The sequence below is a fragment of the Theropithecus gelada genome, chromosome 10 (genome assembly GCF_003255815.1).
Source record: "Theropithecus gelada isolate Dixy chromosome 10, Tgel_1.0, whole genome shotgun sequence".
In the NCBI taxonomy this organism is placed as follows: Eukaryota; Metazoa; Chordata; class Mammalia; order Primates; family Cercopithecidae; genus Theropithecus; species Theropithecus gelada.
The window spans coordinates 13,514,838-13,539,683 of NC_037678.1; the positions used below are offsets into that span (position 1 = coordinate 13,514,838).

A 24,846-nucleotide genomic window follows, 5' to 3' on the forward strand; every position below is an offset into this window, starting at 1 on the left:
GTATCTCCATCGGCCCTCAGGGGTACTCCTGATGCTCTCTGGATTTCCTTCTGCTTTCTCTGCCAGGGGCATTTTCAGCTGTCCCTGCAGATGTTCAGCCTGCGCCCTGGGTGTGTTTTCCCCATCTGCAAAGCGCTCTGATTTGCTCTGTGGCGGGCATTTCTATGAGCTGAGGAAGCTGTCCCCAACTGTTCTGCAAGCGTGTCCCACCTGGGATGAAAAGGAACCCCCGGCGGCTGTGGAGGGAGGGTTCCACTGTTCTCGGAGAGTGGTTACACCCACTCTGAGAAGGCATGCCGCTGCCCACTTACTCTGTGGGACTAGGTGCGCCGGACTCTCTGCAGGAGGAGCCCCTGGGCCTATGACCTAGAGACGGGAGGGCTCCTACCTGTTCTCTGATAGGAGAGAAAGACTCAGCCTCTCTGGAGGTTCCCCCACCTGCTCTGTTTAAACAAGTGTATCTTCTTGGTGGTGTTGTGGCAGGGGAGCAGGGACGGTGTTCTCCAGCAGGGATGTGAGGGTGCTCCCACAGCTGGGGGTGGTCCCACCCCGTGAGGCCATGCACGGAGAAGGTGCTGCCCATCAGCACTAAGTTACTGGTCATGGGAGAAGGACTGGTCCTTCCCTCAAACCCACAGTGTCACAAGGAGGCAGGAGGGTTGGTGCCTAAATGGGGAACACTGCTGCCCCCTCGTCCCACACCAACCTCAAGGCGAATGGCCTTGCACATCTGTGGACAGTGGGCCAGTCAAGGGCTTTTGCCTCGACTGACACACTGAAGCCTTTTGTCAGATTCAAGGTCAACAGAAATAATTTTTCCTTCCTTCCTTCCTCCCTCCCTCCCTCCCTCTCTCTCTCTCTCTCTCTCCCTCCTTTCTTTTTTAGATGTAGTTTCGTGCCCTTATTGCCCAGGCTGGAGTGCAATGGTGCAATCTTGGCTCACCAAAACCTCCACCTCCTGGGTTCAAGAGATTTTCCTGCCTCAGCCTCCAGAGTAGCTGGGATTACAGGCACGCGCCACCACACCCGGCTAATTTTGTATTTTTAGTAGCGACGGGGTTTCTCCATGTTGGTCAGGCTGGTCTCGAACTCCTGACCTCAGGTGATCCACCCACCTCGGCCTCTCAAAATGCTGGGATTACAGGTGTGAGCCACTGCTCCTGGCCAATTTTTCTTGTTTTATAAGGGAGGAAAGTGAGGCTCAAAGAAGGACCCTGACTTGCTAGAACCTCACAGTTCACAGGTCACTGTGACTAGAATTGAGTTTTATCTGGCAGGCAATGGGAAGCCATTGAAGAATTTTGAGCAGGGGAGTGATATAGCCAGGCTACTTTCTAGAAGATGACTCTGGGGGTGAACAGTCACCCAAGGGAGAAATCAGGGCAGAGGAGGTGCAGTGGGGGTGCAGCTCCCCCTGTCCCTCTGGCTGCCCTGTCCTTGCTCTGTGCACGGGACCCAGGAGACCAGCCAGTGCAGCCCTGAGTTGTGTCTGATTTCCCCCAGGCTGTGTGGCCTGCGCATCCTGCAGCCTTACGCCGAGAGGATCCCCGTGGTGGCCACAGCCGGCATCACCATCAATTTCACCTCCCAGATCTCCCTCACAGGGCCTGGTGTGCGGGTGCACTATGGCTTGTACAACCAGTCGGACCGTGAGTATGGGCAGCCGGGGGAACCCCCTGCAGTGACTCCCTGCCTCTTGGCCATCCCTGGAACCACCAAGGGGGCTGTAGGCAGCTGCTTATGAGGCCGAACGAAAGGAGGGAGGGAGAGAGAGAGAGAGAGAGAGAGAGAGAGAGTGTGTGTTTGTGCTTGCACAAATTTATGCAGCTTTGTGTGTGCCCACGTGTGCAAGGCAGCCACATGGGTTTGCAAAAATACACACTCATACATAGCCTGTGCGTGTGTCTGGATATGTATGTCCGCTTGGAATGTGTACACGGGTGCCCAGGAACACATGGTGCCTGTCCATGTGTGTGTGAGTGAACAGGTGCATGCATGTCTTTGTGCGCCTTCGGGGGTATGCATGGCCTAACGGCGCCCTCCCTGCCTCCACGGTCCCCTGTGGTTTCGCAGCCTGCCCTGGAGAGTTCCTCTGCTCTGTGAACGGACTCTGCGTCCCTGCCTGTGATGGGGTCAAGGACTGCCCCAACGGCCTGGATGAGAGAAACTGCGGTGAGCAACCCGCCCGCACATCCCTCCTCTCCCCGCCAATCCCTCCTCCCTCCTCACCTTCCCTGCTCTGAGCTGAGTGGAGACCCCACTCCTACATGTAGCTTCCATTATCAACACCCAGGAAGTGGGGTTCGCTCACTGTGCGGGGGTGGCAAGATGAGACCACCTCGTGGGACAGTGGCAGGGACAAGTGGGGAGCCAGGTCTCCTGACTTCCAGCTCAGGGCTATCACCCCCACCCCTGTCCCAGCCAGCCTTCCAAGAAGGAACAGAATGGGTGAGGGAGATGTCCCCCTCTTCTGCCCTGTCAAAGGTTTAAATATGTGGGAAGAGGGAAGCAAGATGTTCATGGCTGGTGGGGGTGATCCTGCCACGGTGCTGGGGGAGGTGCCTCATATTTGGAAACTGAACATCTGGCTTCAAGTTCTGGCTCAGCCGAGTGACCTTGGACAAGGCGCCGCATCTGTTTCCACCAATGAAATGGGGTATCTCACAAGGTTGCTGTGAAACTTTGGGCGTAAAGTAGCAGAGAAAGAGGCCGGGCGCAGTGGCTCACGCCTGTAATCCCAGCACTTTGGGAGAGCGGATCAACTGAGGTCAGGAGTTCAAGATCAGCCTGGTCAACATGGTGAAACCCTGTCTCTACAGAAAGTACAATAATTAGCTGGGTGTGGTGGCAGAAGCCTGTAATCCCAGCTACTTGGGAGTCTGAGGCAGGAGAATCGCTTGAACCTGGGAGGTTGCGGTGAGATCGTGCCATTGCACTCCAGCCTTCATGACAAGAGCGAGATTCCGTCTCGAAAAAAAAAAATAATAAAATAAAATAAAATTAATTTAAAGTAAAGTAGCAGAGAGAGATTTGTGATCGGTAATGTGCAATACAGCACACCTTCCACAGGCATTGCCAAGCCCTGGCTGGCTCCTCTGGCTTCCTCCCACCTGTCCCCTCTCTGTGTCTCCACACAGTTTGCAGAGCCACATTCCAGTGCCAAGAGGACAGCACGTGCATCTCACTGCTTAAGGTCTGTGACGGGCAGCCTGACTGTCTCAACGGCAGCGATGAAGAGCGGTGCCAGGAAGGTAGGACAGGGCCTGGCTGAGTGTCTGGAGGGACACCAAAGGCAGTCTAGGCCTGCTACATGCTTCAGCAAAGGTTTCTAGCTTCTTGTCCCAACACCCACCAACCCCTCTGTATTTACACCTGTATATCTATCCATCCATCCATCCATCCATTCATCTATCTTCTGGTCTCCAATCACCCTGTCTGTCCATCAATTCATACAGCTACCCATTTATCCATGCATCTACTGACCTTTGTAACCACTGATCTCTCTATCATCAAACTGTCAATCTACCCACTTATTAGTTTGGCTGACTACCTGCCTGTAATGGCCACTGTTCCATCCATCTGTCCATCCATCCATCCATCATCAATCCATCATCCATCCATCATCCATTCATCCATCCATCCACCCATCCATCATCCATCCATCCATCCATCCATCCATCATCCATCCATCATCCATCCATCCACCCATCCATCATCCATCCATCATCCATCCATCCATCCATCCATCAATCCATCATCCATTCATCATCCATCCATCCATCCATCATCCATCCATCCATCATCCATCCATCCATCCATCCATCCATCCATCATCCATCCATCCATCCATCCATCCATCATCCATCCATCCATCCATCTACCCATCCATCTACCCATCCATCCATCCACCCATCCACCTACCCATCCACTGATCTCCCTAGCACCCTGTCTATCCACTGGTCCTTACATCCACACATTTATCCAACCTTCTAGCTGTCAGTCTCCCTAATGGACCACCACTCCACCCATTGGCTTTTCTGCTCAATCTTCTGTCTGGGTCTATTTATCCATCCATCCATCTACCCACCCAACTGACCAACTGACCATCACTTGCAGACTATCCAGCAATAGGCAAGGTGCAGTGAGGAAGTGGGAATAAAACAGCAGAGATGCGGCCCCTGCCTTCCAAGGCTTATCTGTTAGGACGATACGATGAGTGACTCTCCTGCCGTGTAGGTAGATTGTGGGGCAGGGAGGAGGTCATACATGAAAAGCTTCCTGGAGGAGGTAGGCGTTTGGCCCTTGGTGAGAGCTAAAACTTAAATGGGCAGGAGGAAAGGAGAGAGGCAAAAACCAAGTGGTGGAGTGGAAAGTTCTTTACAGTGAAGAGCAGGGAGGAAAAGGTGGCAACCGGGCAGGGCCAGAGCCTGGGAGACTGCCAGGCTAGGTGGGGACTCTGGTCTGAAAGTGGAGGCACAGTTCTGCTTTGAAGTTCCACACCAGAGGGGGAGGCATGATCTTGTGGTCAGGAGCTCCAATCTGAGAATGGAGACACTGCTTTGCACTCAACAGACCAGTCTCAGTGGAGGGGCTGGGGGTGCGAGGGACATGGCCTGCTTTTAGGAAACCCTAAAGGAGACTCAGGAAAAGACTCTCCAGTCACCTCCTGGCTCTTCTGGCTCCATCGTTCCTGCACCCTACTTTGGAAGTCTCCTTTGGGGCTCAGAGACCCACCTTCTGTGCCCTGTCCCCATCCCCTCTGTCCCAGGGGTGCCCTGCGGGACATTCACCTTCCAGTGTGAGGACCAGAGCTGTGTGAAGAAGCCCAACCCACAGTGTGATGGGCGGCCCGACTGCAGGGACGGCTCAGACGAGCAGCACTGTGGTGAGCCCTGCCCGGCTGCCTGGGGCCCTGGAGCTTGGGAGGGAGGGGAGTGCCCACAGCAGGACGCTGGAGGGAAATCTCACCCCTGTTCCCTGGTCTCTCTCTATCCCACCCTCTGCCCCCTCACACCTGGGTCTTTATGATCTCTCCCCCTCCATTGTTCTCCTGTTCTCTGTCTCTCCATCTCTTTCCTTTGCCCTTCTTCTCTGTTTGTCTGCTTCTCCCCTTCCCCTCCTCCTCTGTCCACCCCACCACCTGCCCCATCCCCAGACTGTGGCCTCCAGGGCCCCTCCAGTCGCATTGTTGGTGGGGCCGTGTCCTCCGAGGGTGAGTGGCCATGGCAGGCCAGCCTCCAGGTTCGGGGTCGACACATCTGTGGGGGGGCCCTCATCGCTGACCGCTGGGTGATAACAGCTGCCCATTGCTTCCAGGAGGACAGGTAAGCGGGAGGGTGTGGGGGCCTAGGCCATAAGAGGCAAGGGCAGGGGAGGCTGGGTGGGCGGTGCACTGTGTCTGAGCTCTTTGCAGATAGAGGGAAGGGTGGTGAACCCCTCAGACAGGCTACTGTGATGTGGGTTCTAGTCCTGGCTCCACCAGGACCTACTGGGTCCCTGGACACATTGTTCTACCTCTCTGCCATCTACTTTTGGTATCTTGCTTTAAGTTGGGCCAGTGATTCATTCATTCATCTCATTCACTCATTCAGCAACACTTGTTGTGCTCCTACTATGTGCCAGGGGCTATGCTAGATGCTGGGGATACAGTAAAGGACAGAACTGCCCTACCTGGCCATAAGCTATGACACTCCCCCAGGTGTGACATGAAGTAGCAGGGAGCCCCCAGGGGACATCTCATCAGGCCTCATGGCCATCTTTCCCATCTGCTTGGTGGGCTGAAACCTTCCCCAATCCACCCGCAGACAGATCTGGGCTCCAGATCCTGCCCCCAGAACCTGCACAGGGATCCCCTTTTGTATCCTCTCTGGGGCACAGGTTGCTCTGACCACCTAGCTCTCTTTAACGCCATCCCAGGCTCCGCACTGCCCTCAGGTAGAGAGACCCGAAGGCTGCCCACCTGCCATGCAGGCAGCTGACTGCGGCAGTCCAATTCCTCCACGGTCAACGCCCACCCCCTCCCCACCAGGACCCACCAACCTCGGGGAACTCAGAGCAGCCTGGGGCCGTAAAGTGCTAAGGAAAAAAGAAATCTGTGTCAAGGGCCTGGCCCTGTGCTACATTTTTTAGATACATGGTCTTAGTGGATTCTCTCAAGAACAGTCGAATAGAAAATGCCGTTCCCATTTTGCAGATGAGGTGGCAGAGCCTTAGAGAGGCACACACATGTCTAGGGAGGGATAAAGCTGGGGCCTGGAACCCAGGCAGGCCGAGGGGGTGAAGGCTGAACGCTGTACCACCAGCTAGGCGGCCTTCAGGGAGGGAAGGGAGGGCTGGGTGTGGAGGGCACTGTCCCAGGCGGCAGTTGGCTATCCTCAGGGTCCCTGGATGGGGAGAGGCAGCTTCCCCCCACCCCACCCCACCCCACCCCAGCATGGCCTCCCCGGCGCTGTGGACGGTGTTCCTGGGCAAGGTGTGGCAGAACTCGCGCTGGCCTGGAGAGGTGTCCTTCAAGGTGAGCCGCCTGCTCCTGCACCCGTATCACGAAGAGGACAGCCACGACTACGACGTGGCGCTGTTGCAGCTCGACCACCCGGTGGTGCGCTCGGCCGCCGTGCGTCCCGTCTGCCTGCCCGCGCGCTCCCACTTCTTCGAACCCGGCCTGCACTGCTGGATCACTGGCTGGGGCGCCCTGCGCGAAGGCGGTAAGCGGCCGGCACCGACGGCGGGAGGCGGAGGGAGACCGTGCGGAGCCGCTTCGCCACACCCGGCCTGGAGAAGGGCGGGGCTGGGGGTCCCGGGGCTCCACCCCACAGGCCCTTTACTCCTGGGATTCAAATTGGGCTGAATTTTACGGTACAAAACCACCCTTTAATGCGGCCCATAGGCCCCCGCCCCTGCCCTCCTAGCTCTTCCCTTCATTCTGGAAGGGCATTATGTGTGGGGCAAAGGGGCAGGTCTGGGGGGCCACTGCCCACGTGCAAGCTCCACCTGCTGCTCCTTGGCCTGCAAGGGCGGAGGCTCTTAATTATTAGCACTTTCCACATCCAGGCTGAATTTTAGGGGAACATGACTTCACGTAATCCATCCAATAGCCCTGGGGCGGATGCTGTGGCCCCATTTTATGGATGGAGAAACCAAGGCTCCACACACAGCCAGAGAGGACTGGAGCAGAGATTAGAACCCAGGACTGGCTGCCTCCAGAGCCCCCGCTCTTCCTGCTACTGCTCTCAGAAACAGGGTCTCTCTCTACCTTCACTAACCAGAGCTGGCCGTCCCTGGCGGCCACCGTACAGTTTTGGGGACACAGACCCAGCTGGCAAACCTACAGACATGCCCTGCAGCCTTAGTGTTGGTGGCTTCACAAATGTGTACAGTGACTTACAATCTGGAGGCAGGCAGGGCTGCAGAGATATTTTGAGGATGGGGAAACTGAGGCTCAGAGGAACAGTGACTTACCCAAGGGGATGGCAGAGGTCATGGCGAAGCAAAGGCTGGTTCATTCACTGTTCCTTCACTCATTCAGTCACTCAATGACACTTTCTGAGCACCAGCTGAGTACCAGGTATGGGGTTAAGGGAAGGGTACATCAGCATGGAGAGAGAACATTCTCGGGGGAGACAGACAGTGATAAGGGCTGGCATGGATGGGGAGGTGTAGGGACAGTGGAGACACAGAGGAGGCTCCTGCCTAGGTAGGGTCAAGGGAGGCTTCTAGGGGAGGGTTGTTTAAGCTGAGGCCTGGAAGATGAGTTGGCAACATCCAGACAAAGGGAAAAGACATTCAGATGAAGACACAGGTGCCAAGACAGGAAGACCTGAGAACATCCGCAGCCTGCCAGAGGGGCCAAGGTGGGGGGCAGGTGTGCCTGGGCAAGGATCAGCCAGAAGGGCAGACAGGGCCTTGCCAGCCAGTGTAAGGATCTTGGGCCAGGAGTTCTCCCTCCTACCTGCACCTTAGAACCATGCGTGGAGCTTCAAGAAAAACCCTTGTATCAAGGCTTCCCAGGGGACTGTGATATGCTGCCCTCCTGGAGAAGCACTGGGGTGGACTGCAGAGTTGGGGCTCTGCAGAGTTGTAAGGAAAAGGTGAAGGGGTAAGATGTGGGCTTTGGAGACATCCCCAGGTGCTGTAACATAGCAGCGAAGAGCCAGCCAGAGCCCAGAGGTGCCTGAGCAGACAGAGGTGGGGGACAAGACGCTGGAGTAAGACACTCATCCACATGGGCTTCTTTTTTTTTTGAGATGGAGTTTCGCTCTTGTTGCCCAGGCTGGAGTGCAATGGTACGATCTTGGCTCACTACAACTTCTGCCTCCTGGGTTCAAGCGATTCTCCTGCCTCAACCTCCTGAGTAACTGGGATTACAGGCATGCACCACCACACCCAGCTAATTTTTTATTTTTAGTAGAGTCAGGGTTTCTCCATGTTGGTCAGGCTGGTCTTGAACTCTTGACCTCAGGTGATCTGTCCGCCTCAGCCTCCCAAAGTGCTGGGATTACAGGCGTGAGGCACTGCGCCCGGCCCTCCACATGGGCTTTGGTCAGGGGCTCTGTCTCCATGAACCCCACAGAGAAAGAGCTAGAATAAAGTGACAGGGAGGCAGAGGGGCAGATGCAACCCCAGCAGAGGTAAGGGTGGGCAGAGCAGGAGAGAAGCAGGCTCCTGAGATGCAAAGGGAATAGCGTGAGGGAGAACAGAGAACAGGGGCTCCAAGTTCCTTAGATCTCACTTCTGCCCTTGACCACGGACAGGCCCCACCAGCAATGCTCTGCAGAAAGTGGACGTGCAGTTGATCCCACAGGACCTGTGCAGCGAGACCTATCGCTACCAGGTGACGCCACGCATGCTGTGTGCCGGCTACCGCAAGGGCAAGAAGGATGCCTGCCAGGTGAGTCCCCCCGGCGTGGGAGGGAGAAAGCAGAAAGGATGCTGCTCACATCATCAGGGTCTGGCCCTATGCTCACATCAGCCTGCTGAAGCCTCCCATCCTCCCAGCAAGGTGGCGATGGCCGCCCTCACTTTACAGAAGAGGAGACTGGGGGTTGGAAGGGTTGAGGAGCTTGCCCAAGGTTGCAGAGCCATGGATCAGAAGAGATGCTGTGACGGGCAGGTGTTAGGCTCAAACCCAGTTCTGCTCCTTGCCCATCACAAGGCACTAGGCCCAGGGTCCCACAGTGAGGTGGATGCAAGGAAGAAGAAAGGCGTGTCAGCCACAGAAGGGCGGCGGAGGCAGAGTGGAGGTGTGGGGACACAGCCACAGTTCCAGGAGGGCCCAGGCTGGCTGGAGGACGAAGAGGGCTGGCTTGGGCTCTCTCCATTTAGCAGGCGAGGAAAAAGCAGAGCTTTAAGACTGAACGTGAGTCTCTGGCACCCAGTCAATTCCCAACAGTCAGGACTTAATCCCCATGGCCTCTCGCCTGGAAAGGGGGTGCCCTTACCCTGCTTCAGTCCTTTCTCCTTTCCCCCTTTCAGGGTGACTCGGGTGGTCCGCTGGTATGCAAGGCACTCAGTGGCCGCTGGTTCCTGGCAGGGCTGGTCAGCTGGGGCCTGGGCTGTGGCCGGCCTAACTACTTCGGTGTCTACACCCGCATCACAGGTGTGATCGGCTGGATCCAGCAAGTGGTGACCTGAGGGACTGCCCCCCTGCAGAGCAGGTCCCACCTCCTGGACTCAGAGAGCCCAGGGCAATTGCCAAGCAGGGGGACAAGTATTCTGGGGGGGGGGGGGGCGCGAGCGGGCCCTGTGGTGGCAGGAGGTAGCATCTTGTCTTGTCCCTGATGTCTGCTCCAGTGATGGCAGGAGGATGGAGGAGTGCCAGCAGCTGGGGGGTCAAGACGTCCCCTGGGGACCCAGGCCCACACCCAGCCCTTCTGCCTCCCGATTCTCTCTCCTCCGTCCCCTTCCTCCACTGCTGCCTATTGCAAGGAAGTGGCTCAGCAGCAAGAATGCTGGCTCTACGTCCCCAGGAGTGTCTGAGCTGTGCCCCACTCTGTACAGAGGCTGCTTGGGCAGCCTTGCCTCCAGAGAGCAGATGCCAGCTTCGGAAGCCCCTGGTCTAACTTGGGATCTGGGAATGGAAGGTGCCCCCATAGGAGGGGACCCTCACAGCCCTGGGGACTGCCAGGTGGGCCGGCTGCCACCGTAAGCCAAAAAAGGTGGGGAAGCCCTGACTCCAAGGTCCTTGCCCCACCCCTGCCTGCCACCTGGCCCCTCACAGCCCAGACCCTCACCGGCAGGTGAGCTCAGCTGCCCTTTGGAATAAAGCTGCCTGATCCAAGCCCCTCTGCTGGAGTTTGAATGGGGACCCAGGCACCAGCCTCATGCCCTTGACTGAAGCAGTCCCTGCTTCCAGCACAGCCTGTTTGACAAGTGTCCAGAAGGCCAAGGTGGGCTCAGTGGCAGCAGGCGTGGCCACTGAGGGCCACTGAGGGCTGGGGCCTCTGGGGCAGCTGCCCAGGTCCCAGGAGAAATGCTGGGAAGGCAATCGTTTGGGGACCCTCAGGTCACAGGGAGGGATGTGAGGAGCAATGGTCTCCTTTTGGAACCTTAAAGGAAACAGGCTCAGAGAGGCAGTTAAGACATCCTCATGGTGGCACTGGGGGTTAGGAGTGGAGGTGGCATAGACTCCTGTCTCCCAGTTCCCCGTCTGCCATGGCCCCCTCCAGCGCGACACTCATTCCCTTTGAATTCTTTGAGTCATTGAGTAGGCACTGTGCTGGGGCCACAGGGGTGAAGGACCTAGCTCCTGACCCCAGAAGCAATGGGGATGATCCAGTGGGAAGGGGATGGAGGGGAGCGCAGACCGGGCAAGTCAAGGCAAGCTGCCTGGAGGCTGTGAGACTTGAGCTGGGGTTCAGAGGTAGTCAAGGTGGGAATATCCGGGAGGGATATTCCAGGCAGGGGAAGAGCATGTGCAAAGGCACAGAGTCCCGGAAGAATGAGACACACTAGGACCCAGCAAGCCGAGTGAGTGTTAGAACAGAGCTTGAGAGGGGAAGGACTGAAGAATTCAGAGGGGCAAACTGAGGCGGGATAGCAGAGCCTGGAGCTAAGCCAAGGATTTGACCCTGCAAGTTCTGTGGAGCCATGGTAGGCTCTATAGCATAGGGGTGACATGAGTGGATTCACATTTTGGAACCAGCCTTGGCACCAGTGTGCAGGGAGTGGCAGGCAGGGAGGCTGGTTAGGCCACTGCAGGATTCCGGGAAGGAGAGGATGGGCCGGGACTGAGCGGCGCCACGGGATGGACTGGAGGATGATTTCGGACCCCTGAGGGCAGTTGTGACGGAGCCAGGGGCCCCGCTGGAGGTGAGGGTGGGTGCTCAAGTGTGGACAACTCTTTCTGGAAGCCTAACTGGGAGCGGAAGGGACAGAGGGCGCTTCAGAGGGGCCCTAGACTGAAGAGGGATTTTTCCAACATGGGCGCTGCTGCCAGGTCTGTGGGTGAATGAGGCAGAAGGGGAACCAGGGACGGGAAGCACCCACCTGGGTCCTGCCAGGAGGAGCCGGGGCAGCTGGGCGAGCAGGGGGCGTCTCCAGAGCAGGTGGGCAGAACACATGCAGAATCCCTTGGGTGATCTGGAATCACCGTGGGCCCTACCCCAGTCTTCATCGGAATCCTGGAGGGGTGGGGGATGTCATCTGTTCTCCTAACAAGCCTCCTGGCGACTCTTGCAAGCATAGTTGGACCCCAAAAGTGAGGCCAGCTTTGAAGTGGAGCATCCTTAGGGGAAGTGGCGAGGCCCTCCAGGCTTGAGCTGGCAAGAGGGTGCCCCTGCCCCAGCCTATGGAGGGCCTGCGCCCTAGGGGCTCACTGCCCGGCAGGATTTCCTCGAGCAGCGGGGAGGCTCGGCAGGACTGGGGAGTTGAAGGAACTGGCCAGGGTGGGTGGAGGTCTGGGGTCTGGGCTGGGTCCAGCAGGCTCAGAGAAAGGAGAGGGCGGGGTGTTTATATTTCTCGGGATTTCGGGCAGAGGGGTGGCAGCAATAGGGAGGGACGGAGGTGGCCCAGGTGTTAGAATAGAAGTGGGGGTGGCGGCGTCCTGAGAGGTTTAGGATGTGGCAGAGGCAGCCCAGGGCTCTCCCTAGAGTTCTGTTTTCTGGCTCCTGGCCAGGTAGGGCAGGTGCTTTGGTATCTGGCCCCAGGGCAAAGGATGTAGCCAGTTCCCCAAGCCCTCCCTGCAACACACCCAGGAAAATGACAACAGGGCAGCGTCCCTGGGCTTTCAGGAGAAAGCTGCATTCCTCTGGGCCAGTCTACCACACCTTGAGTTCCCCAAAAGTGGCCCAGAGAAAGAGAGGGTGACAGCCAGGCTGGGCTGTTCCTTCGGGTTTTATTACACGGTGGGGTCCGACACAGCCGAGAAGCAAGGACCCATCCCAGGAATTCAAACACAGGACGGCCGCTGGCTCAGCCGCCACACCCACTCTCCCCGGGCAGTTCCTGAGTCCTCCACCGCCCCTGCCCAGCCCCTTCTGCTGCCTCTCCCCGCCCCCCAGGCCAGGCGCTGGGCCAGCAATGCAAATGGCTGGGGACGGGATCACCAAGGTGAAGGCCAAGCCACCTACCCCTACTCTGACAGGCCAGCTCCCCACAACCTGCATCCCCAATACCTGAATCTCCATTTGCAAACACAGTGTTACGCCCAGGGGTTGGGCTGGGTCCTTCCCATCCCAGGGCAGCTGAAGGTGGGCGGCCCCTATATACTGCCCGAGGGCCTTCAGGGACCTTGCTCCTCTGTGCACCCTCACAACAACCCTGTGAGGTAGGTGGGGTGGGAGGAGTTACCCCCTGGACTAAGGCTCAAGGAGGCGATGTGACTGGGCCAGGAAGGAGTGCATCCGCCATGCAGCAGGGGAGCCCGGGAAAGGGGACGCGGGGGCTGGAGAGACACAGCCAGACATTGCCACACGTCCGCCATGAGCAGTCGGCTCTGCCCAGAGATCCTGGGGCCCACCTTGGGCCTTGAGAGGTCCCGGGGGCCCCCGCCCCGCCCCGGCCCTGGAGGCAGGGGTAAGTCACAGCCCCACAGGTGCAGACAGAGGAGGCTTCTTCCTTCTCAGGCCCGGGGCCCACCCCATGGTACAAAAATAAAGGATTTCAGATGGGAACCCCAAGTCCCTGGAGGTGATCTGGGGCCTCACATCCGGGTGCCTCTGGCTTGTAACAGCTAGAAAAAAAAGAGGGGAAGGACAGGAGGATGGGAGGGATGGAGGTGGGGCCGGTAAGGAGGGGGTGATGCAGGGCCAGGGGGTGGAGGAGATTGAAGGGGCGGGGAGAGGGAGAGAGAGAGAGGCAGTTGAGTCACAGGCTTCCTTCTGGAGAAGGCGATGGGGCTGAGGCCCAGAGAAGGTGGATTCAGAATTGAGTGGGGGAGGAGCAGGAAGGGTGCCCAACTAACCCATCCAGGAGCCCCATGCCCTGTCTTGGGCTCAGTGGCAGCCACCTACAGAGGCCAGATTCTGCCAAGACTCTTAAGGGGGTGGGATGGGGGTTGGTCAGGCTGGGAAAAGCACTGATGCCCCAGGCGAAAGGAGCCACGGAGAGCAGCTGTTTGTCCCCATTTTAGAGGCAATTGTGGCCCAGAGAGGGACAGTGACTTGCCCAAAGTCACACAGCAGGAAGAAAAGACTGGGGTGGGGGCTTGTGGGCATGTGGCCAGGTTTTTTTCTGACACTCTGCAATCCTTAAGCCAGCTCTGGCTGACACTTCATAGGCCAAGGGTATCCAAAAGTGGCCTGTCCTCCCCATCCCCACAGAAATAGGGGATGCCACAAGGCAGTGACACAGGAGCTCCTGGATGTGCAGGGACTCGGCCAAGGCCTCTGGCTTCAGCGGGTCCCTCCCTCCCCGCAAGCCTGGCTCTGGTGCTGATGGGCTGGTGGGAAAGTTCCCACTCCCTAACTTTCTTCTCTCAGAGCTTCACCCCCAAGGCCAAGGTCGGATGAGAAACTTTGGTGGGTGGAGATAATCAGCCGAAAGCTCGGCTCAAGTCCAAGGATCAAGAGATGAGCACCCTCCTCGCTCCACCCCTCCCTCCAGCACCGCCAAGCTACAAACCAGGGATGGCAGCTCTGGGGGCGGGCGAGGGGCCGAGGAGAAGCCCTCACTGCAAGCTCAGCCTCAGGTCTGAGAGAGTGCGGACGGGAACCTGCAAGGAGGAAACGTGAGGAGGAGGCCGGGAGGAGAGGAGGCGGGGCAGGGCCTGCGGCCGGGGCCCAGCCTCAGTGGTGCCCGGCAGGGTTGGTGGGCACAGAGGAGGTGCAGCTGCGCCCCTCCTCCCCGGGCTGGGAGGCAGGAGGTACCAGAAGGGGCGCAGGAGGCGGCAGGCAGGACGCTCTGGGATGCAGGGCCAGGGGGCCTGGGTGGAGGGCACGGGAGGCTGGGACCAGGGCAGACCCGGGATGGAGGCGTGAGCAGGCAGAGAGAAAACCCGGACAGGGGCAGAGAGGGAAGAGGCAGGGTGCAGATGAGATCCAGGAGGAAGAAGAGGTGGATGAAGATGAGGCAGGACCTCCAGCGGGAAGCGGAGGAGGAGGCAGTGGTGGGAGGGAGAAAAGGTTAGCGGGATCCTGAGATGACTGGGCTGCAAAGAGAAAGTGAGAGAAGGGATGGTTATGCGGGTGAGACGCCAGGCAAGTGGCTGAGCTAACCCTGGTGCCCCCCCCAGCAGCCCCGGGGCCCCCGGTTCTGCAGCTGGCTCCAGCAGGGAGTGGGCGGGAGGCTCCGACTTTGCTTAGCAATCATCCTCCTGGGGGTTGGCTGCACCTTTCTCCTGTGCATCTGCCTCCACCTGCACCTGTTCCACCTCCACCTCCTCCACCTCCTCCTCCTGCTGCTGCTGCTCCTCCAGCTGCTCCTCCGTGCTCTGTGAACCAGCCGGCGGACCCAGGGAAGAAAGAGTGGAGACACTAACAGAGGGGCCAGGGCCTGCTGGCTATCCCCAAAGACCCGTCTCAGGCAAGGTGAAAGGGACCTCAGGAGAGGGAAGGGCTCCAGCCACAGAAGCTGGGGGCATCTTCTCCAGTCCCCTGGGCAGCTTGGGGAGGGCCTGGGGAAAGCAGCTGAGGATGGGGTGCTGTGGTCATGCTCTGGGGTCAGCCTGGCTGCTGTTACATAGAGTGAGGCTACAGCGAGGGCATGAAGCAGAACGGGGAGGGTGTGGGACTGGGGTATCCCTGAGGGGTGCCTGGGAAGGCCTTGTTTGGAAAGACTGCTCCTGAGTAGAAAGGTGGCCAAGGAAGCCCCAGGGCAGACACCACCCAGATCTGGGATGCCACCAGGTCTCTGACACCCCAGGTCCAGGGGCTTTGGCCCAAAAAGGCAGAAGGAGCAGGCTCGCTCTGCACCCTTGCAGGGCAGCACCAGCCCTGGCAGTGGTGGGGGTGGGTGGGCAGGCAGGGTGCGTCACAGCAGGACAGGGAGGCAGACAGACAGACAGACAGGAAGCCAGAGATAAGCCTCCACTGTGCAGGGGTGGGCCCCAGGTGGGGCAGCCTGCCTTCTTCCCAGCCTGGTTCACGCCTGCTCTGTGGCTCTGCCGAAGGCCCTTGGGACTTCCCACCACAGCACTGTGTCCAGGGTGGCAGGACCCCCACTCGGCCCCCTCCCCACAGTGGTACAGTGGATGCTGCCAGGGCACTCTCAGGAGGCTGCCTCAACAGGCCAGGCAGACACACAGGACTGGCAGCCACCAGGCTGCCCCCATCCTGCAGAGCAGCCAAGGAGGGGGCCTGGGAAGGGGCAGAAGTTACAGCGGTGGCTTCCCCATCCTGGCTCAGGCCAGCTGGGGACATGCACCCGTCCCTGGGGAATAAACGGCCATGTGGGATCCCAGAAGCTCCAGGCTCCAAGGCACCACAAAGAGTACGTGATCCTCCCCTCTCACTTCAGAGAGCACAGCAAAGGTGCCGGGAGAGGACAAGCCCTGTCCTAAGTCATACAGAGTGCCACGCTGTGCCCTGACCCCTAGTCCATGCCACAGTGCCTGGTGGCCACTACGCGGCCCCCTTCACGCAGCCTCTGAGTCCACTCCGGCAGCACCCTGGGATGCTCTCATCTCACTGCTCCCAGCCTGGGCCTGGGTAACGGCAGGTGGCATGGGATGGATGGCGGTGGCTGTGAGCATGGGGTTGTGCATGGGCAGCAGGGGTAGAGAGGTGGAGGGATGGTGCAGGCGCAGGGGTGGGAGAGGCGGGGAGGGTGGAGGGAGACAGGAACCTTCTCTGGACACAGGCTGAGGCGGGTGGGCTCACCTTGGTTTTGCGGCTGGACTCTGAGCTCAGCCCATTCGGGGAGCTGTGGAGCTCCTTGGACACCACACACAGGAACTCTGCCTGGTCCTCGCTGCCGTAGTTGTAGGAGGAGCCGATGTTCACCAGCTAGAGGGGCGGAGCATGGGGAGAAAGACGCAGGTTGGTGTTGGGGGCCATGGGGCCGGGTAGGGCAGACCTCGGCACTCAAATCAAGACACCAGCTCAGGTTCTGCTCTTGTGGCTTGCCGGGCCCGCTCCCGGGTTTGTAGAGGGCACCTCTGGGCAGGAGGGTGGAGTCTTCCCCCTTGCAACCTGTGCCTGTGGTCTGTGCCCCAGGACCAGCCTCTCTGCCTGGCTTGGCTGATCCGATCCCTGGTGGAGGGTGGCAGCATTACCGCTGTCCCCGCCAGCACCCCCAGCCTAGCACCAGAGCCAGGCGGCCCTTCTCTAAATGCAGGCGGAGGCCTCTAAAGGGCGGCTGTCCCCCGTTCCAGATGTGGCTGACACAGGACAAGGTTGCAGGGTGGCATTGACAAGGTGGAGCCCCACAGAATATTCCCTTCACTCCTGGAAGCAGAGGTGGGACAGGTGGTCCACTCCTGAGACCAAAGGGCAAATGACCAATGGCCCCTGGCCTGCCTGCTCAGCCTCTGAGGGCCTGTGCAATTGCCAGAGACGCCCAGAGGCTCTCAGAGTGGCCCTGCCTTTGTTCCAGGGTCCCTAGAATAACCACGCCCACAGAGCCCTTCTGGCTAAGAAATAAGAAAGTTCTTCCAGGTGATGAATCTCATTCAGCTCTCAGGGACCCTGGAGGGACTCTCAGGCCTGCTGAAGGCCTCACAGCCAGGAAGGGGTGGAGCAGGGAATGGCATCGGGGGTCTCAAGTCCTTTCTGAGGGTCGCATACTTCAATATGGATTTCTAATGATTTGCACGACACTAGTGCCAACACAGGGAGTCCTACGGAGGGCTGTAAGCTTTACTGATGACCCTTCTAATCTTCACAACAGTCCTACAGAGGAGGTACTGTTAGCCCACTTCACCGATGAGGAAATGGGCCTGTGGAGGAGATGCAACTTGTCCAACGTGGCAGGCATGTCCATGGCGAGGCCCGGGGTGAAGCCAGGCCTCTGGCTCTGCACTGGGCCCATTCTTCCATCCCTCCAGGCCATCCTGGGGGCCCCGACCTTCTGCCTTGCAGTCTCCATGTGCCAGGGAGCGTGTGGGTGGGTGTGGAGAAAGGTTAGCCAAGACCCTCTCCTTCTCTAAAGGCACTTTTGACCCTGGGCTCACTTTCTGGCTCTGCTCCTCTGGAAACCTGAGAGGCGGGAGGTCAGCTGCATGACTAGGGATAAAGTGCCTTGGGATAAGGATCTCCCGATGGGTAAACTGCATCTGGACTGGGAGGAACCATCGCTCACCACAAAGACCTCACGGGAAGTCACTGCTTTGGGCTCCCCTGCATGTTGCAATGCTGGCCGCTGGGCATGTCCCCTGCAGAGACCCTGAACACTGTGCATCAGGAACTGCTGGATCACGTGGTGCTGACTCAGTTCTAAGAGGCGCTGACTCCAGGTGGACTCCACTCACCTATGTGGATCTGGTCTCCTTGTACCTGGGCTGTCACTCGGGGGCCAGAGACTCGCTCATGCCACCAGACAGATCACCACCTGGTTGCTGTGAGGACTCCCACCAACAAGGATGCCCCGTGCTGCCCTGTGGCCACTGGGGCTCCTGTCCTCTCTCTCTCGGTTAACCTGCCACAAAGTGTGGTCTCTCCTAACCTTGTTTAGTTTGATTTCAGAAGACCCCTGGGGCAGCGGGGACTGTGGTGGGGAACCCAAGGCTGGGGCTGCAGGAAGGGAGGGGCCTGCTTGGTCAGAGGCCAGGAAGCCCTAGGGTGGTCCTGGTGGCACGCCCCGTCCCCAGCGCACCTGCTCAAAGCGCCAGCCGTCAGACATGGTGGAGACCATCTGCGTGAGCTCCTCCTCCTGGCACTGCAGCACGCGGTACACGTGCTTAGGCGGGACCTGGGGGCAGAAGGGTCACATAGAGGGCACCTGTGGGAGCACCAGGCACCCCAGGAGGGGCATGAGCACCTCCTGCCACCACCCCCGCAACATACCCAAAGAAGGAGAGAGGAAGAGAAAGAAGAGGTGGCTGCGGGGAGGCAGCCATGCTCTGAGTGCCTGCTCCTCACCAGGCATTCACTTAATCCTTCCAAGAATCCTAGGCATTATGGAACTTTCCATTGAGGCTCAGAGAGGTCCAGTTACTTGCCCAAGGTCACCCAGCTCAAGGGTAGAGACAGAACCAGAACACAGGTAATTCAAGAAAGAACATGGGTGGGGCTTGCGGAACATTCTGGGTCACCCTCAAGGAGTCAGGCCCTCAAGGAGACACAGAGCCTCCCCTCTTCAATCCCGTGGGCCTGGGAGATGGTTCCTCACTACCTGTTCCCCAACCCTTACACATCCCCAGGAGCAGGCGGAAAATCTCCCTCCCTCTTCCTGCAGACTGGCCAGGGAGGCCCAGGCTCCAGGCTCACAAACGCCAGCCCCAACAGCCTGTGCTGAGCCCACCAGGCGACCATCTGATGCCACGAAATGCACGATCTGCTAATCCTGCATTGCCCTCTGCAGGGCACCCTGTACCTCCACACTAACCCCCTTCTGCCTATGAGGAAGGGATGGGTGTGCCATTCCCACCCCTCTCTATCCCATAAGAGGAAATCAAGGTCCAGAGAGGGTGAGCCTGGCCCAACATCACAGAGCAAATGGGGCTGAGACAGGGACTGAACCCCATTGTCCATCTCCCAGTCTGGGGCTGTGCTGGGCAGCCTGGGAGCCGAACAACCACGCCTCTCCTTACAGGCCAGCCTGGTCTCCCCATGATAAACACTGGTCCTGTCTTTTCCAACCTCCTCTGCCTCCCGCCCCGTCTCCCAGCCTCCCTCTCCCCACCGGCCCCTGCCCTGGCATGTATGTTGCCCCTGCTCCCAACCTGGGTCACCGTGTAGTCCTTCTCTTCCATCCGGTCTTTGATGATGCGGATCAGCGGGCCGATGTTGTAGAACTCGGCTTCTTCCAGGACCCCTGGCACAGACAGAACAGATCCCAGGTCACTCCTTCTGCCTCCATGCCCCATTCTCCTCTTGTTCCCTCCACCCCGGAACCCACCTCCTGCTCCGATCACCCGCCCTGAGGGTGAGCTGAGTGTCTGTGAGCTCAGGGGTCAAGCAAAAGGGAGCATTTCCTTCACTGGATCCCACGCTTCTTGTGGAAGGGGCTGAGAGGCTGCCACACAGCTCTGCTGTGCTGAGCGTGGTGACCCAGGGGCACCTGCCAGGCCACAGTCTGGGGCAGCTTTAGGGCCATCAAGAGACAGCAGGGTCATTGGGACTGATCCCCAGAATGTCACCATGAGCAGGGCCCTGCCTAACTCCCGATCATGTGCTCCTATTTATTAAGCACCCTCTAAGTGCTAGGCGCATTACGTTTTTGAATTCTTAGAACTAGAAGGAGGTACTTTCATCATCCGCATTGAACAACTGGGAAAACTGAGGCTCCCAAAGAGAAGCAGCTTGTCCAAGGTCACACAGCTGGTAAGTGGCAGAGGGAACTCAAGTACCGCAGACTCCAGAGCCCTTGTCTTCCCACTGTAAGTACATACCCTTGTGACCACACGTTCCCCCAACTGCCTCACTCTACAGTTTGCAACACCCCACACGAGCTCATCACAAGTCCCAGGGATGTGAGGAAAGCCGGCCTTACTGTCCCCATCTGACAGTTAAGTTAATCTGGGAGATGAAGATGTCAGCCTACCAGTGAAGCGATGAGCCTCCAGCTGTTTCCACTCCCCTAGGCTCCCAGAAGGCAGGGGACCTTCGGGCCCTTTCCTTGACTGGCCTCTGGGCTCCCTGGGGACAGGGCTCAAATGAGCTGAATGTGTGTGTTCCCCAAAAATCCACCTGCTGAAAACTGTGATGCGATTAGGAGGGGAGGTAATGAGATCAGGGGATACAGTCCCCAGGGTGGGATCAGTCTTCCTATAAGAAAGATTGATTGGATGTGAGGGTGATCTGGCTGTGACGTCTGTCACCCCACTGAATCGCCAGGGTTGATTTAGCGGATCTGGCTGGCTAGGTGCATGTCCCCTTCCTCCCTCACCGCTCCAGGTGTGTCCCTCCCAAAGCTGCCAGCTCCGTCGAAGAGGGCGACCACCCCCGATAGAGGACCAGTCTTTGGTCAAGGGTGTGTGAGTAGCTGCGCTGCCCTGCTAGAACCTCCAAACAAGCTCTCGAGAAGGGGCGAGCGGGGGCTAGCTGCCTCTCTTTCTGCCATGTGAGGACACAACCAGAGGTCAGCAGTCTTCAGTCCAGAAGAAAGTCCTCACCAGAAGCTGCCACAAGGACCCGATCTCGGGTTTCTAGCCTCTAGGACCGAGAGAAATAAATTTCTGATTTTCACAAGCCACCCAATCTATGGTACTCCATGATTGCCGCCTGAAATGGCTAAGATGGGGCTCACATTTCTGATCTGCCCTCTGTCCCCGGTGCCCACACAGGACCGAACACAGAGCAGGAGGTCAGGGAGTGCTGCTACCTGATTGCGAGAATTATCCCCAGTGCCCTGGGCAGAGCCCTGCAGGTGACAGACAGCTAGCACCGCAACCCACATCCACCGGCCAGGCACTGAACTCCATGATGCATTGCTATTAACTCCTTTTATCCTCATGACAGCTCGGTGAGGTGGGTGCTATGGTCTCCCATTTCACAGATGGGGGCATGGAGGCACAGAGGGGTTAGGTCACTTTCTCAATGTCACACAGCTACTAAGTCTCATCTCAGATCCCCTATCCCCTGGATGAGCCCTAGCCCTGTGTGATCCCCTAGCCCCCGGACAGGCCTGTGTGATCCCCTAGCCCCCGGACAGGCCTGCATGATCCCCTAGCCCCCGGCCAGGCCTGCGTGATCCCCTAGCCCCCGGACAGGCCTGTCTGCAGGTGTGGGAATAGCAGGGCTTTGAGAACGCAGGGCGTGTAAACAGGTGCTGGCTGTGACGCAGCTTGGGTGTTTACTTCCTTCCCGGCGGGGCCTGCTCCTGAGCCTAGGCCACTCCCATGGTATCTGTGCTCCCGCAGGGATTAACAGGGAAGCTGTGGGGTTCTGCAGGGCCAGGTACCCACAGTGGACTCTGGCGTTGCGGCCCTGACTTGCTAGAGAGTTGCTGGGCCTCCAGACCACTGTGTCCCATAGGGCTCAGGGAGGGCAGACCATGGCCCAGAGCAGGAAGGCACGCACAGATGCAGGTGCTGTCTGTGCACAGGATTCATGACATCTCCCTCCAGGAGGCAGATCACCGCCCCCATTTAACAGATACCAGTGGAGACACAGCGAGGAGAAGTGACATGTTCAAGCTGGTCTGGCTGGATCAGCTGACCCAGAGCCACACCCTGTGTCCCAAAGAAGAGTTAACTTGGCATTGACTGTAGTCCTTGCCCCTGGCTGGGGCTCTGCTAACAGGTCGTTCTTCCAGACACGGCTTCCCCACTGTTTGTTAGGCCCAGATATGGGCATATCCAGGGCCTCTGCCACCTAGGCCTGGGGATAACCAAAGCCCCACTGGGAAGCAGACTCCCCCCTCCCCTGCCTCCACCCACAACCAGCACTGTGCCGCACAGGCTGCCAGACTTAGTGAACAGTCACCCGCTCCACCCACTTACAAGCCCTCACCAGGCAGAATTGGAGATACTGGATCAGCCAGAGAAAGAGAGAGAGAGCGCTCTCCCCATGCCTGTCAACACCAAATTCCTGTCACCCCAGCCTCCGGATGTGACGGTCCACATCTGGCTTCCTAGGAGGCCAGAGAGAAAGGGCATCACAGCCCACCGCAGAGGCCACAGGGCATTGCTGACTTCCTCTATCCCCTGCGCGTGTGTCTTTGTCACCTCCCTGACAGTACCCTGGGAAAGCTTGAGCCCGTCCGCTTGGCAGAGCCCCAGGCTGGGCACAGGCAGATGCTTGGGAATCAGACTCGTCCGGATGGGAAGAGGCAGGAAACAACGAAGCAGGCAGATGGCCATCCTGGTTGTCCAAATGGCTTGGGGCCTCCACAGAGGGCCCTGGCAGGCTGCAGAGGGCCGGGCTAGGATGTGGGCCCCAGGCCAGTCCCCTGAACCAACTCACCCTCCTCAGCCATGTCCTTGTCCAGCACCAGCTTGCCATGCCGGAGGAAGTTCAGGATGGGCCCGAAGTAGGTGGGGTCACGGTCAATGAGGTAGGCCCCGGTCTCATCCTATGGAGGTGAGGGATGCTCCGTGAGCGAAGAGTGAGGCCTCTCCCAGGCCAACCCCACACATGCACAGGGAGGGAAGGCGAGTCCAGGGAGAGCTCTTCCCTGAATGGAGCAGGCACAAAGGAGCAAAAAGGCACTGGGGTCAGGTGGACCTGAGTTCAAACCCTGCTTCTGACTTTTCCTGAATGTGTGACCTTAGGCTAATGATTTGGCCTCTTTGAGCCTCACTCCTCTCCCCATCATCAGGGGTCGCTGTGAGCATCTGGTGACAGGAGGTCTGAGTGGCAACTGGGCCAGCACAGGGCTCGGCGAATGTCCCTCTTAGAAGCTGTCCCCTGATGCCAGCCCCACTGCCGCCCCCAGGTCCCCAGGCTTTCAGGGGATGTTTACAAGTTTCCAAAGAAGCCACTATCTCACTGGACACTCAGGCGGGCAGGGAGGCACAGTGGGCTTCCATGCGACTCTACAGAGAGATGGGAGACATTGAGAGGCGAGGCGACTTGCCAAAGGCCACAGCATCGGAAGGTCACGGATGGGGGACAGGAGACCTTAGAGGTCATCTTCAGACCAGCCCTTCGTGTTACAGATGAGGAAGGAGGCTGAGCGCAGTGCAGGGAAGGGTCCGACCCAAGGTCGCAGCAGGCAGCGTGCAGCAGAGTCAGGGTGGGTGCTCAGAAACAGTGCCCGCTGGGCCAGCGCTCCTTCTAGATTCAGCCCGCTCACAAGGCGCCCCAGGGCTCCTCCATCCAGCTAGCTCCCTGCACCCCTCCGCCACCCACATCCCAAAGGGCAGGAGGAGTAGCCTCGTCGACTCCTTCCCCAGAGCAGGAGTCCCCTTTGGGAGGGAGGAAAGGCCCCAGGTCTCTCCCTGTCCACTGCCCCAAAGAGAAGGTGAGACCCCGATCCAGGGCGGCTGGAGAGCTTCTAATGGCCGCGACCTGCGTTGTCCCGTTGCCACGGCAATGGGCACATCCCTCACTACCAGACCCACCTCCCCCTTCCCTCCTCCTGCCGCTTCTTCCCGCCTCCAGTTCCTCGGAAATGAACGCAGCCGGGTCCCCAGCCTGGCGGGCGAGCCAGGCCCGACAGCCCTGCGTCGGGCCAGCAGAGGACCCACCGCCCGCTCGCCGCCCACCCCGGGGGCCTCACCCGGTCCGACTGCAGCTCTTCCCCCTGGCACAGGCGGCTGAGGAAGGACTTCTGCTCGCGGCACAACGTCTGCCGGGTGGTCAGGAACACCGTGCCCCCGACGTTGAGCCGCACCCACTTGCCCCAGCCGCCTGCGGCGCGGCCGCCCGCCCCCGCCGGCGGCGCTGCCTCCCCGGCCTCCATCCTCATCGCCGGCCGCGGCGTCTGCATCCTCCTCCCGGGCGCGGGGGGCGGGAGGGAATCACGCGCGGGGCAGGCCGGGAGCTGTAGTCCGCGCCTCCTGGCTCCGCGTGGGCCGCGGGGAGGGTCCCGCCCCGCGCTGCTCCCGCCCCGCGCTGCTCCCGCCCCGCGCTGCTCCCGCCCCGTGCTGCTCCCTCCTCGCGCAGCTCCCGCCCCAGGTCCCGCCCCGCTTCGCCCTTCCCTGCAGGCCCGCAGTCTGGGCTAGTGAAGCCAAATCACTGTGTATGGGGAAGGTCGAACTCCCGATCTCTGGGAAAAGAATGAGTGCTTCCCCAAATCGCAGTTCTCCCATTGGTCCGAGCGTTCTTGTTTTTCCTTTGTGCCATCTGCGTCATCCAGCTGCTGATAAGGGAAGAAACTTCCCCGACGAGGAATCCCCATAGCATTGACCCGCATGTGTTTCGTCATATTTTTTCATTTGCCCTTTGTGTGTATCGGGGTGGGGGCGGGGTGGGTGGGAGTGGGTTCTTTCCTTCATCTAAGTTCTTGGAGAACGATGTAGCTGGACCTGAGGTTGGCTGAGCACCTGTATGCCAGACACTTTGCGTAAGTGTGTTATTCATTTAAGCTCTCAGCAGCCCTGTGAGTCTGGTATTTTGGGCTATACCCATTTTACAGATGAAGCCACAGAAGCGAAGTGACCGCTCTACTCACATAGCTGGTGAGTGAGTACCCGCCAAGGCCTCTTTCCTGCTCCCCGACCATGGAATGTCAGGGATCCTTGGGAAGGACTTCTAAGGAGGAAGAGTAGAGCAGGCCCTGGATCCCAGTCAGGAGAACTGAGTTTCCATTCTGGCTTTTGGCTGTTCTCAGTTTTTCCAAGTCCTCCCCAAGGAGGAGGAGGGATTAGTTCTGCGGGTGGCTTTCTGAGTTATTTCCCAGTTAACTCGGAGGGGGACTGTCATTCTG

General features: G+C 58.9%; 2 protein-coding genes across 7 annotated transcripts in view; one reads left to right on the top strand and one right to left on the bottom strand.

The window, feature by feature from the left end:
- The window catches only part of TMPRSS6 (transmembrane serine protease 6), a 39,571-nt gene extending 29,295 nt beyond the window's left edge, over nucleotides 1-10,276 (top strand). For both annotated transcript variants that reach the window (XM_025399786.1, XM_025399785.1), the window contains exons 11-18: nucleotides 1,504-1,649; nucleotides 2,074-2,172; nucleotides 3,138-3,251; nucleotides 4,769-4,885; nucleotides 5,156-5,324; nucleotides 6,433-6,704; nucleotides 8,751-8,887; nucleotides 9,472-10,276. In XM_025399786.1, coding sequence (XP_025255571.1) covers nucleotides 1,504-1,649; nucleotides 2,074-2,172; nucleotides 3,138-3,251; nucleotides 4,769-4,885; nucleotides 5,156-5,324; nucleotides 6,433-6,704; nucleotides 8,751-8,887; nucleotides 9,472-9,630 — 1,213 coding nt within the window. In that variant the 3' untranslated portion in view covers nucleotides 9,631-10,276. The remainder of the gene's footprint in view (nucleotides 1-1,503; nucleotides 1,650-2,073; nucleotides 2,173-3,137; nucleotides 3,252-4,768; nucleotides 4,886-5,155; nucleotides 5,325-6,432; nucleotides 6,705-8,750; nucleotides 8,888-9,471) is intronic.
- A 2,036-nt stretch (nucleotides 10,277-12,312) lies between these two features.
- KCTD17 (potassium channel tetramerization domain containing 17) lies at nucleotides 12,313-23,911 on the bottom strand. 5 transcript variants are annotated; one of them, XM_025400550.1, is made up of 9 exons: nucleotides 23,698-23,911; nucleotides 22,440-22,548; nucleotides 19,256-19,347; nucleotides 18,187-18,282; nucleotides 16,254-16,379; nucleotides 14,767-14,866; nucleotides 14,513-14,584; nucleotides 14,059-14,149; nucleotides 12,313-13,168 (listed from the first exon to the last, which is right to left on the bottom strand). In XM_025400550.1, exons 1-9 carry the CDS (start codon nucleotides 23,905-23,907, stop codon nucleotides 13,099-13,101), a joined length of 966 nt encoding a protein of 321 aa, XP_025256335.1. In that variant the 5' UTR covers nucleotides 23,908-23,911; the 3' UTR covers nucleotides 12,313-13,098. The 5 variants fall into 5 exon arrangements, with proteins under 5 accessions (XP_025256335.1, XP_025256337.1, XP_025256338.1 ...); XM_025400552.1 differs by lacking the exon at nucleotides 14,513-14,584; XM_025400553.1 differs by lacking the exons at nucleotides 14,513-14,584; nucleotides 14,767-14,866.
- Between the last annotated feature and the right edge of the window lie 935 nt (nucleotides 23,912-24,846).